Source organism: Phoenix dactylifera, chromosome 8 (assembly GCF_009389715.1).
Source record: "Phoenix dactylifera cultivar Barhee BC4 chromosome 8, palm_55x_up_171113_PBpolish2nd_filt_p, whole genome shotgun sequence".
Classification (NCBI taxonomy): domain Eukaryota; kingdom Viridiplantae; phylum Streptophyta; class Magnoliopsida; order Arecales; family Arecaceae; genus Phoenix; species Phoenix dactylifera.
This window is the reverse complement of record NC_052399.1, coordinates 1,436,956-1,449,772: the sequence shown is the minus strand read 5'-3', so window position 1 is coordinate 1,449,772 and position 12,817 is coordinate 1,436,956. Positions and strand designations below refer to the sequence as shown.

The 12,817-nt window shown below is 35.7% G+C and overlaps 1 protein-coding gene across 1 annotated transcript; it reads left to right on the top strand.

The window, feature by feature from the left end:
- Positions 1 to 2,798: 2,798 nt before the first annotated feature.
- LOC103718300 (cold-regulated protein 27-like) lies at positions 2,799 to 10,927 on the top strand. Its single transcript, XM_008807052.4, has 5 exons — positions 2,799 to 3,008; positions 5,129 to 5,320; positions 5,420 to 5,714; positions 9,998 to 10,113; positions 10,228 to 10,927. The coding sequence occupies exons 1-5, from the start codon at positions 2,943 to 2,945 to the stop codon at positions 10,399 to 10,401; spliced, it is 843 nt and encodes a 280-aa protein (XP_008805274.2). The 5' UTR covers positions 2,799 to 2,942; the 3' UTR covers positions 10,402 to 10,927.
- The last annotated feature ends 1,890 nt before the right edge of the window (positions 10,928 to 12,817 follow it).

Here is a 12,817-nt window from a genome sequence, read left to right as displayed (position 1 = left end):
TTACTTTATGTAATTTGATATCATATTTTACATTTTTATTCCATACATAAAATTCATATATATTTGTATTTTAGACTAACTTGCAATTTAACTTGCCCGAGTTGTCAAGTTACTTGGATCATCAAAAATCCAAGCGAACTGAGATTTCTTATTTTTAAAGACTGATTTCTTCCCCTTTCCCTTATCTAAGGATGGTGCTAAAATACGCTATACTATGCATGGAAGGGAAACCAAAATTAGCAGTAAAGAGAAAAATATGCATGGAAGGGAAACCAAAATTAGCAGTAAAGAGAAAAAAATACTATCACAAGTTAGATAAAAAGATTGAAAAAAAAGGGGCCTTCAACAATTTACAAAATTGAAGTACCTTGTTTCTACTGGTTATACCCACGCCAAAATAGCGTGAGCAACTGTTATACCGAAAAAAGAAAAAAAAAAAAAGAAGAAGAATAAGCAGCACCTTGTTGAGTGTATGGATTAAATCCATTCCTAGCTGAAACTCTGATCTTTAGTCAAATAATAATAATCTTGGCAGGTTCGACTCGGAATATCTCTAACATCACGTTTTTTTTTTCTTTATATTTTGGCTACATAAGTTATGTGTTAAAAGTTAACGCTCAAAGCATGGTCTATTACGGTGGTAAGTCAAAATTGAGATAGCTTGGAGTAAAAACTAGGACTGAAAGCTAAAAAGCCATGGAACCAAAAGACCCGGGGCCCTGGACATCTACCATGTTAATAAAGTGTTAAAATTATGGTCAAAAAGATAACGCTCGATGATGTGTTTAGAGATAATAACGCCTTTTTTTTTCTCAAGCTCCGTTACTAATTTGTTAAAAGATAACACTCAAGGACAAGGTAAATAATTAAATTATGGTCGTAAATCAAAATTCAGACTGGTTAGCGTAAAAGCTGAGCCTCAGCCTCAAAACCGAAAAAAAATCGCGGAACCGGAAGTCAGCGGAGCCTGACAGTTGCCACGTCATCATTACAGTAGCTGAGATCTTTTGGCACCTCAAAAATATCTGCCGCAAGATCTTTAGGGGAGGTATATTCTTTCCTTCTAATGTCTTATCAAAAAAAAAAAAACAAAACAAAACAAAAGCTCTAGCAACCCCACTTCATAAAAAGCTAAAATTAGCAAGTGGATACCCAATGTTTGGAACCAAAGTCTAGATAACTGTTTTTTGAGGGATCACATAGATTTATAGGACTCGCATCAGTTTTGCTTGTTTTGAAATGGTTATCCCTTTTCCTGGATCATTCTCGGATACCTAACTATGATGTTCTTGATCAAACTTCTAGAGTTTATTATTCTGCTTCTTTAAAAATCTAGCAGTCCAACAGAGCATCACTTGATTTTGATTAAATTGGCAGAATTTCTGGTTGGGTTGCTTATTAGATCACTTAAGTATATGTAAGTGATCAATCAAGAACTCAAACAATCCGACTCAATGACTAGGCCAAATTTTTGAATAATTGGGTTATCTAGCTCAATCAAATTTTTAGAATTATTCTTATTTTTCTAATTTTTCAGATTTTTCAGCATTTCAACTTAAATTTATATAATTATTATTTAATACTTTATATTTATATTTTTTTCTTACTTTATGTTAATTTGAAATCATATTTTATATTTTTATTTTATGCATATGATTCATATATATTTGTATTTTGTACTAACTTAAAATATAACCTGCCCGAGTTGTCAATTCACGTGGATCATTAAAAATCCAAGTGAACCGAGTTTTCGTATTTTTAAATACTGATTTCTTCTCCTTTTTCCTAGATGATGGTGCTAAAATATACTATATTATACATAGAAAGAAAACAAAAATTAGCAGTAAAGAGAAAAAAAAATACTAACACAAGTTTGATAAAAAGAGAAAAAACTTTCTAAATTGAAGCACCTTGTTGAGTGTATGGATTAAATCCATTCCTAGCTGTAACCCTGATTTTTATTCTTATATATATATATATATTGGCTACATAAGTTATGTGTTAAAAGATAACGCCCAAGCATGGTATATTATGGTGGTAAGTCAAAATTGAGACAGATTAGAGTAAGATCCGGAGGTTTGGACATCTGGCATGTCAATAAAGTGTTAAAATTATGGTAAAAAAAATAACGCTTGATAATGTGTTTAGAGATAATAACACTTTTTTCAGGCTACGTTACTACTTTGTTAAAAGATAACATTCAACCATCAAGATAGTAGCACGGTTGAAACGGGGCTAAAATTCCACCGGAGTGGCTCAGATTCGAAACGCGCAGACGTCGATTAGATACGGGGACCAGATGCTCCTGCTTAGTTTGTCCAGTGGAGTCGTCATCGTCATCTGGTCTGTTGGTACTTAGGTAGTGCTGATGTGACGTACTCACACGTGAAAAAAGCTCCCATGTTGGTGAGACTCCTCCGTAGGTAGAAAGGGCAAAGTAAAACTTGTTTGTCCGTATCGAACATTTTCCAGCAGGAAATATGCCTCCTCACCTCCTCTTTCTTTCTTTTTTTTTTTTTTTTTAGCCAAAAAAAATACTCAAGGATAAGGTAAATAATTAAATTATGGTCGTACATCCAAATTCAGACTGGTTAGCGTAAAAGCTAAGCCTCAAAACCGGAAAAAAATCGCGGAACCGGAAGTCCGCGGAGCCTGACAGCTGCCACGTCATCATTACAGTAGCCAAGATCTTTCGGCACCTCAAAAATATCTGCCGCAAGATATTATGTCTGCCGCCAGGTGTCACGCTTGGGTCGTCGTCGCCACGTGTAAAAGCGGTGCCACGCCGGATAAAGGTCTCGGCTCCAAGACCTCTTGCCCTTCATTCGTGATCTGAGGCGATTCGGAGCGCTAGAAATCGAGGAGTTTTGGGTTCGTTTCTTTCTCTTGCTCTTGTGGGTTTTCCCAAGGTTGAGGCGTAGATTGGTAGGTTGCGAGGAGATATGGATGATAACCGGTCTAATCGGCCGATTAAGGCCGAGGTTTCCGGGATCGAGAGCCCGAGGAAGGTAATTGATGCGGTCTTCCTTTCTCTCCTTTTTTGATTTCGTGAGGATGTGTACTTGCTTTAGATAATTGTTTTGATTTTGATTTGGTTTGTTCTGAGGATTTTGAAGAGGAAAATTTGGTTGACAGTGGTTTCTTTTGTAACCTACCGTGTAATTAACTTCTTTATATTTTAATGAATCATGGGGGAAGTGTCTCATTTCCTCCATATCTTATCATAAAAAAAAAGATAATGGTTTCTTTTGTTGTTTTGTAATTGGTTGCTTCATTATGGGAAAGATTTGTTCCTCTAGTATTAATTGATGGATTATTCGAAAGGCAGTGCCGCAGTGAGCGGCGGAGGGGGTTGGTTTTAGGGTCTTGCTATGGATTGAAGTATTTTTAGAATAAAATTGAGCTTAATTCATTAGTATGAGTTAGAAGATTGCGCCTTGTTTTTGGTTTCATCATGGTAAGCCTTGTAAAACAACAAGAATCATTTTTAACTGGTACCCTTCCATGACCCTGAGAAACTTGTTAAGGCTGTTTGAGAATAGTTTCCTCATAGATTAGATATTTATGATCCTAATTGGATCTCATGATGCAGGTAAATCTCACAATCAGATTCTATTCGCTTTCAGACCTGACTTTTTTTTTCTTCATATCTCAAGTTTTGGAAGTTTATCTGAGATAACTTTGAAAATCTGCAGGAAGTTGCGTGAGATCAAGTCTGCAATCTGTAGGGGCAATTCTTTTGTCCATTCCTAAAGGCAAGATCAGGAGAAAGTGTAGCAAGAAGAAGAAAAATGAAAAGGACTGTATTCAATATAATAGATAGAAAAATACAAGCAGGTTAATTCTACATGGGATAGAAGTTTCTTGGGGCTTTCTTTTAATAAAAATTAGAAAAAAAAAAGATTCTCAATATCAGCTGAACTAGAGTTAAAAGTTAGAATAGTAAGATTCAGCTGCTTAAACTGGTCCACAGATGGGGCCGAACAATTACCGATACTGGCACACCACTTTCCCCCCCTATTCTCTAGGACTAAGTATTTTGTTTGTTGACTTAGATATTTTGCTTGTGGTGTCTTTCTCCTGGTCATGAGGCTCTGCTGTACTTCTCATCTCCTATACCGAAACTAGATGTTAGTTTTCCTCGTCCTTTGTCTGTGAAAAGGGAGGAAAGATTTAATTTCTTTCTGGAAGCATATTTTATTCCATCTATCATCGTGACTTTTTCTTCCTATTGTTATTGCTATTGTTTGGAATTTCTCTTTGCCCTTGTTGATTAGAGAACTTCTTCGGTGAACCGCACTATTTTGATAGGTTATACACCTTTATGTCGCCGAAGTTCTGTATTGCTTTTTCCATTTGCAGATAATGCACTTTCCATGGAGAGAAATCACTCGCTAATATTGGCTTATATTTTTTTTGTGGAGGCTTTTATTTTCCATTTATCATATTGGACTTTTTGTTCTCTTCTTTTTTTTCCTTTTTCTTGTTTTGAAATTAGTTTTTGCTTTTGTCCATTAAATATTTACTCTTTCTATTGTCTGCTGATATCATGAAACTCTATATTATCACTTTCATGAGCACTTCTTTCTTCACGCACCATAACATAAATAAGAAAAGAAACTTGCTTGGTTGGAAGAATAATTTAGAGCATATGCTTTAAATGGCGATGGATAAGCTTTAATGCCTAAGTCTACCATTTGACATAGATTTCAGAATTATATGGAGTTCATTTGCTTACTTGTATTCACTCCATCTTATGAAACCATTGTATTCATTTTGCTCCGCTAGATTTTTTTGTTACTCCTAAGAAACTTTGTTTTGATTGCAGAGCAACTTTTTTAAGTAACAAAAACATAATATGATATGAAGTGAAGATTATAAAGACTTTATAGATTTCTAAACTTGTTTTCCTTTTCTATTTACCTTAGATTGTACATGTCATCGTCTCCATATACAGTGAGGAAGAATTTATTTATTTTTTTTTTTGATTTTATTTGACAGTCAATGTTACATATATTTTTACTAGAATTTCTAAGAATATTCAAAATAGGTTTATTTAGAGTAGCTACCTTGTTACGATCATTTTTAATAATGCACTTCACAAGCTTTCTTTTGTTACGGGCCTCAGGTGGTAGATTCTTGGCCAACTGGTTGGACAGATGAGAAGCACAATCTTTATCTTAGTTCTATAGAAGCGTCATTTGTTAGTCAGTTATACAGCAGCAAGTACAATTCAAAGGATTTGCTTGGATCTTTGTCAAGGACACAAATACGCAGAAATTCATCTGGGTCAAATGCCAGTAGCTTGACATCTGGTCAGGTATTGATGAGTACTTTTTCCTCCTGTTTCTATTATCTGGTAGCAATTCCTAAGACCTCTAATTTTTTTTTTCCTTGATCTAAACATATAAATTTGCAGTATAAGGTCCTGCAGGGAGGCTGTTGGGAGAATCTAAAATTTGAGAGAGCTAAAAGATGCAAAGACATTGAGAATGAACCTCGCTCTTTGTCTTCAAATCCATGGATTCGGCATTTCAGATCACCTTCCACTGGCAAAGGGACGCGTCTTACATCAAACCAGGTGAATGACAGGGTCTTAGCCACACAAGAAATTGAAGTAGCAACTCAGAGCCATGGAAGAGAAGCAATAAACACAAAGCAGCTTCTATCCTGCCCTCACATATGTCTTCAAGATTCCGTGGGAAGCACTACAGGTGCCCCTTTTAACTTTTTTCTGTGGCTGATCTCTTTCTTCCTTCTACAGTCATACACAAATATCTTTGATGTTCAATTTTAGCCTTAATTTCTTCAAAATTTTCTCCTATTCTTTTCTAGACAGATTTATTTTATCTTTGTTATTTTGTAATATCTTTTAATGTATTTGTTGTGCAATATCAAACATTACTGAATGTACCAAACTTTAATGACACCAATAAAATAATAACTATTAAATTCTCAAAAAGTGCCTTTGATTATAAAAGAAGAGAGAAACTGCATATAATCATAAGCTTGTTTGTTTTCTTAAAGAATAAAGCATCATAATCAAGAGCAATTGTATTTCCAAACAATGTTATTTGTCCTTCAATCTCTTGTAAATTTTCCTTACAAGTATAACCGTTAATAACCATAAGTAGCAAATCTAATTCCTGTTGTATTTGCTACTCTCCTTTGCCATATATCCCATCAAAGCTCAGTCTCTAGTGAGTTCAAGCATGAGAAAATACTTACCTGCCATTTCTGTCTACTTTTCTTCTCTATAAATTGCTGCTCCTCTCCTACATTGTATGCCTTTTTTCTCAAGCTTGGTTAGATGTCATGAAAGCCTGCAGGTCCCATATATCTGTGTACTATACTATTCCTGCTTCTAGGATGATAGCATTTCTTATGGTGAGGGCAGGTATTTTCCTTGCCGGGAACATTTGCAGCTCTTCATGTAAGGCTGCATACTAGTTCTCAGAGGGCAGGGTCTACCAGAGTTTGTTTCCTGGTAGTGGAGGGTATTCTAAAGTAAGGATGGTGGTGGTGGCAACCATAATTGAGGCAAGACTTTGCCGCCTCCTGCCCTCATATTCCCCTTTATAATGGGTTCTCCTTTTGCTTGCCTGTTTACCTCTCTGTTTGACTTTGCCCACCTCTTTCACTTCTGCTATTGTGGATATGGTTCTTTGAAGATAGGAGGTTTTTTGATATTTCCTCAGTCTTGGTATAAGTTTTGGGCCTCCCAACGATATGGCAGCCAATTCTGGGTTGCTGTTCAACCAGATATTTCTTCAGTCTTGTTATAAGTGGTTGGTGTAGTAACTAGGCATATAGATAGTCTGTTTAAGTGTTTGTTTTGATTTAATGGAAGAAAATTCTGGATGTGGATTAAAGCAAGTATAGGATCAGCTAATGAACAGGAGTTGATTGCGGCAATTAAAAGGAAAAAAAAAAAGGATTGAGGCTGAGGATTTGAATTTCTTTGGACGAGAAGCAAGGATGAGGGGTGTAGGAGAACATTGAAATTAGACGAATGAGTAATAGTATGCAGTGGCTCTTCAAGTTCATCTTGGTATAGTTCGAACCTTTGTTCGAAGAGAGTAGGTAGGCCATGTCAGAGAAGGGGAAGATACAATATAAGTTTATTCTGATGTGTGAGTGTGAATTGGAGTATTATATGCTGGTCTCTTCAAAAAGAAGTATCATGTGCTGGTGGCATGCTGTCCTGGCAACCTTTATTCTGATGCTGTAAGCAATTAAGTAGATCTTCAGATCTGCCAACTTGTCATATGAGTTTCATGCAAGCTCTTCTCATGCTTAGATTTGCCTTAGCTGCGAATCTGGCACCAAATTCTCAATGGTTGCTTTCAGGTCAACAACTGGTTGTATAATCTGTTATCGATTTAGGGTCTTTTAAGTTGATTCATGCTTTTTATCCAACCACATATTTGATGAGAAAAGGCTCGGGTGATAATGTCTGAAGCAAGCAATGATTTTGATAGGGCAGTTATCCTGCTCATGACAAATAATGATGAATATCCACAAATAGTAGCTCAAGTGCAAGGGCAACAAGTTGGGCATGCAAAATGAGGAAATATGGCATTAGGTAGACAGAACAATTTTGCATCAGCACCTAGTTGAAGCCTCCTTGTGCAATGGTCTTGGATGTTCACTTTTACGAATGTATGGATTTTAAGTACACCAAGCACTGAGAAATATTATTTTGGTTTATGTAGAAGCTTGTGTGATGCAGCATAAAGGCTATCAAGTAGTTTAAAGAACCAAGGAATTTGGATAGATTTCAGGTCATATTTTTTTTAATTTTCTATCAAGAAAACAATCATCTTGTTCCTTTCATAATTTGTGTATAAGAAGCACATAATGAGGTTCTCATCGCAGAAATTATTAGGTTGGGAGATTTATGAGATGTACTATTTTCCAATCTAGTTCTCTTTACCTTTTTCCAAGAATGGCAGAGGCACCACCAATCATTTCAAAGAAAAGATGGAATAATTCCCCAGGCCAAACTCTTAGGGAAACACCTTTCAGACTTGGGCTATTGCCCAAGTTGCTTATGCTTCTTTCAGCAAAACTTGGATTTGCCTTTTGATCTTCTTGATCTGCTTTATTTTTCAGCGATGGATCTTTTGGTCATTTTCCCCATCTCTTCATCCCATATGACTGAATTCCAAGTATTTCTCTTCATTTGGACCTCGTCCCTTTCTCTATTCTTGGCATTGGTATTAACGTTCTTATCAGTTCTTGGTCACTTGTCCTCAACTGCTGCTATGCTTAAGCATCTTCTAACATATTTCAAGTTATCCAACTTGTTTTGTTATTACCCATAAATTGTCAATGCCAACCATAATGTTGTCTTATTTGATTTTCCATGAGTCAGCCACATATATCTGTGGTAGAACAGAGAAGCTTCACATTGTCAGAGTCTTCTTCATCTACCTTATCGAATCATATGAGACATTCTACCATGTATTTATCCATTTTCTGCTAAAATATTCAAGATAACAAGTTTAATACAAAGTGAATATCCTCCGGTCATTAGTTCTAAATTTCTAATAAAACATCATTCTACATATGTCCTCCTTCAAAAAGAAAAGGTCAGGTATTGCTGCAAGGGTTAAGGTATAAGCCTCGAAGAAATTTAATCTCTAATAGAATTACTTAGAAATCTACCAAAAGTGATATTTGAAATGCTGTCATTAGCTAGTTTTGACTGCAAATATGCTCGGATATAAAATCATGTAAAATTAAATATAAGAAATTTATTTCCTTATGATTGTTTTGAAGATTGTCATAGTTTGATTTGTATGTGTCCCATTAGATCACCAAAATGTCATAGTTTGATTTGTATGCCTCCCATTAGATCATAATATAAGGCTAATGTGTGCATTTTACTTGAGCTTGTTCACATGATCCATATGCCTCTCTTACATGGTCTCACTGGTGAGCCTCAAGGCAAACCATATGAGCCTTGATATGATGCTAAAGAGAACATGAGCCTCTAGGCAGTGGTTACTTTAGTTTCATCTCAAATAATCATTTTAGACAGTGGTTACTTTAATTGCATTTTTTACATATTCTATTTTAATCCTCCCCCTTCTCCTTTTCTTCTTCTTCCTCCTCTTGCTCCCCCTCCTCTTCTTCTTCGTCTTCTTTTTTTTGAGAGAGAATTTGATCATACTGTTCTTGGATCCATATTTCCTAGCAAAGTTCCAAATTCATGTTTGATCATCTGCCATGCTCATTACTCAGTATTAGATGATCAATAAGAGTTCCACCTGAATATCAGCTGCTGGAATAAATATGGGAATTTTAAAAAAAAATCAGCTAGACTATTAGGTTTTGGGTCATGTCTCCATGTAGGAATGGTCTTAAGCACTTTTTGTAGTGATATTTGTAAGGACAAGGATAATGAAATTTTACTTAAAAAAGAAATTCATCCCATAGATATCAACTCATCCCAATAGATCAAACAAGGGTTCACCGTTTCGGTACTGGACTTTGTACTGGTGCCACACTAGCACGGTGCTGGTATGGTATGGTACGGGATCCTTTTGGCGTACCGAGAGTCGGTATGCCATCCGTACCAGATATTGTACTAGTACGCCTCCCGTACCGAATACTGGTATGGTACGGTACGCTCTGTACCACCCAATTCGGGCTAGTACGGTGAACCATCGATCAAATTCTTATATTTGCAACCTTATTAAGTTGATGTTTGAAATGCCTAGATGATGCTCTAAACAACTGTATTAACTCCAGATCTGTGTCCTCCTGCCATTCTATTGTCTGCATCATCATACCTCTAAAAGATAAATGCCTCCAATAATTTATCAAATTTAACCAGATGATCTGCTACATGAGTGTTGCTTCCAACTTAGATAATGCAATATCTACTTACCATGTAAAATAAAAAAAATGGTGAGGTAACAATGCTCCAATTCATTTTTATTTTACTTGACACATGTTCAGAAAGGGTAAAATTTGTGAATTTCTACAGAGGTATCAGATCAGAACTTTGTTGATGATGAGTTTGAACAAATGAAGCAATCAAGTAGAACATACAGGAAAAAAAGACCAAGGACAGCAGTTGCAGATCGGCTGGTTAATGATCAAGTAATTGGTCAATTTTGTCAGTTTTATTTCTTGTCATAGATCATGAAAGTCGATGTAAAATGATTTCTCTTAGCGGAAGTTCTCACATGTATCTGCTCCTTGGATACTTTTCAGGTCGTTCCATCTCGGAAATCATATGCAACACCAAGTTCTGGTGAGAATCATGTGTGTCTGAATGAAGGAAATGCAGAATGTAGCAGTAAAACATCAGAGATAACAAGTAGTTTTCTCCCTGTGGAGCCTGAGCCTCCAATTAAAGACCAGGATTTGAAGTGTCAGCTAATGTGAAGCGGAAGCCATGATACACGAGCAGTGCAGATAATTGAACAGGTTAAGCACTGCATCAAAATCTAAAGATAGTCTCTTTGAGGAGATGAAGATGTCAAATCAGGCACCAAGAATAGTTATAAGTTCTGCAGAAATTATAACTGTAGATTTTACGTTGCTGTCATCCAACCGTTCTAAGTTCTCGAAAAAAAAAGAAAAACAGAAAAAAATGTTGATGCTGCTACGTAGGCTCGAATAATATATACATAGTTTGTTAAGGAATAATAGCTAATGCTGGCAGTACGCCCAACCCTTTCTGTTTCTTTTTTAGATGTCCATAGGATGTGTGGATATGTGGATAAGATCGGAGATCTTGAGCAATGGAATCATGATGGTTTGTAGCTTTACTGTATGTTGTTTGCTGGTGAAATATTCCTCAGTATTATATTACAGCCTGCAGCTGATGCTTGTCATGAATAGTTATTTGCAAAATATGTAGACGACTAGATGTTCTTTTATAATTGAAATGAAAATTTAGTTCAGACCATTTGAATGATTTGATTCTTGGATGTCTATGCTTCTTACATTTATTTGTGCTGAATTTAAAATCACGGTGCATTCTGTTTCTGTTTATCTTTACTACAATATCTCTGATCGGGAAGAAGATTTTATGCTTTATCATGGTATCTTTGATATAATGACTAAGAGAAGCCAAATGCATGTTAAGAATGTCCAGCTGTGTCATGAGATGTTCCAGGAATTCAGCTATGATGGGACTGCAGAACTTCTGGGGTGCTCCAAAATCTTGTTCTTGGTCTCTGAATAATCTCCTGTGCTATAATAATTAGGAGCACTGGACTTTGTTCTTCTTCTGGCATGTTAACTTTATTCATGACTCAAGGTATATTTTGGAGGGGAAATGCTGGAAGGTCTGGCTTTACGTTGAGAAGTTTATAGTTACAATTGAGTTCAGATTAACTGGATGCTTGAATTCAATTTCAGCTAGATTCAGGAGGTAGCTAATGACAGGAGGAATAAGAAGAAATTTAGAGACAAGTTCTGGATTACATGCGCAGTTGAATTATTAAGCTTGAATGCAATTAAAATTAGTTATACCAGTTCGAATCGTGGACACAAGGAAGAGAGGAAAGTTGGTGATTTTGGAGGTCACAGTTCTGAAAAATTTTAGAACTTTGAGGTCTAGCTAACAAAGATTGCCGTTTTATACGAATTTTGGCATCTAAAATATTGGGACTCTGGGATCAGTGGCCTCCTCCTGGGCTACTCGCAATCAAAAAACCATGAAAACATAATGAAATAGCAGTATCCCTGAAAGACATAATGAAGAATCATGTCATCATCAACACTTATGATCTTGTTCCCCAGCCTCTGTGCTATTTATCTCCCGTATTGACAGGCATCAGGAGAACATGATTGAATGTTACTTCCCAATAAATGCACAAGCTGCTGGTAAACTCTCTTTAGTTGTCCACTAGACTTTGCACTGGATACTTATTTGCAAAGTAAGACTCATAATAATTTATCCTCCGAGGTATCCGGCAATTTATTCACTGCTTAAGATATTAATTTACCTACTAAAATATTACTTGTTTCTATCCAAGATCCCATCATAACAAGTGCATTTTTGTTCAAGATTTTGTACATACGAGCCTTTAGGTACATATTTCCTTGGTAATTCTTTCCTATCCTCGGCATGTATCGAACTCTATCGCAAAATGCTATCACCATCATGTAGCTCCAAGGCTACAATTGTTAATTTTGTTTTTCCAATATCTTTTTCAACGTAAAACAATTTAGATATGTTAACTCAATAACTTGATTGTTTGTACTTTTCTCTTTTTTTTTTATTTCTTATTTCTCATTCATTATCTTATCCATCTAGACTAGAGTTCTGGCCTTCGAGCAAACTATGACATTTCTTGAAGAACTGGGGCCTTAATATAAAGGGGTCGAACTAAGGGCCAACACCCTATTGAATCGAATCTCGATCCATTGCCTAACATGGCTAGGGTCGTACTCTCTGAACCAAGATTTTGTGATAATGAGCTTTACCAAGAACCAATAACTGTCTGCATAAATTTTTGGTTGTGTTTGCAAAATAAAATGAAGAGTTTTTTTTGCATGGATACCCTTCTAAATATCGGATTTTGTATGAATATCTTTCCAAAATTGATATTTGCATGTATACCCTCGTAAAACTCTATTATTGTACGAATGCCCGTAATATAACGGTTGTTCTAACGGTATTAAAAAAATCATATTTATATTAATTTAAAAATAAAATAAAATTTTATAATTACGCTATTGTTCTTGTTTTCTTCTTTTGCTATCGGAATCGCGATCTATTTGCATGTCTACCTATTAAGGGTATTTTAGTCATGTTAATTTGAAACCGTTAATTTTTTAACGTCGTTAA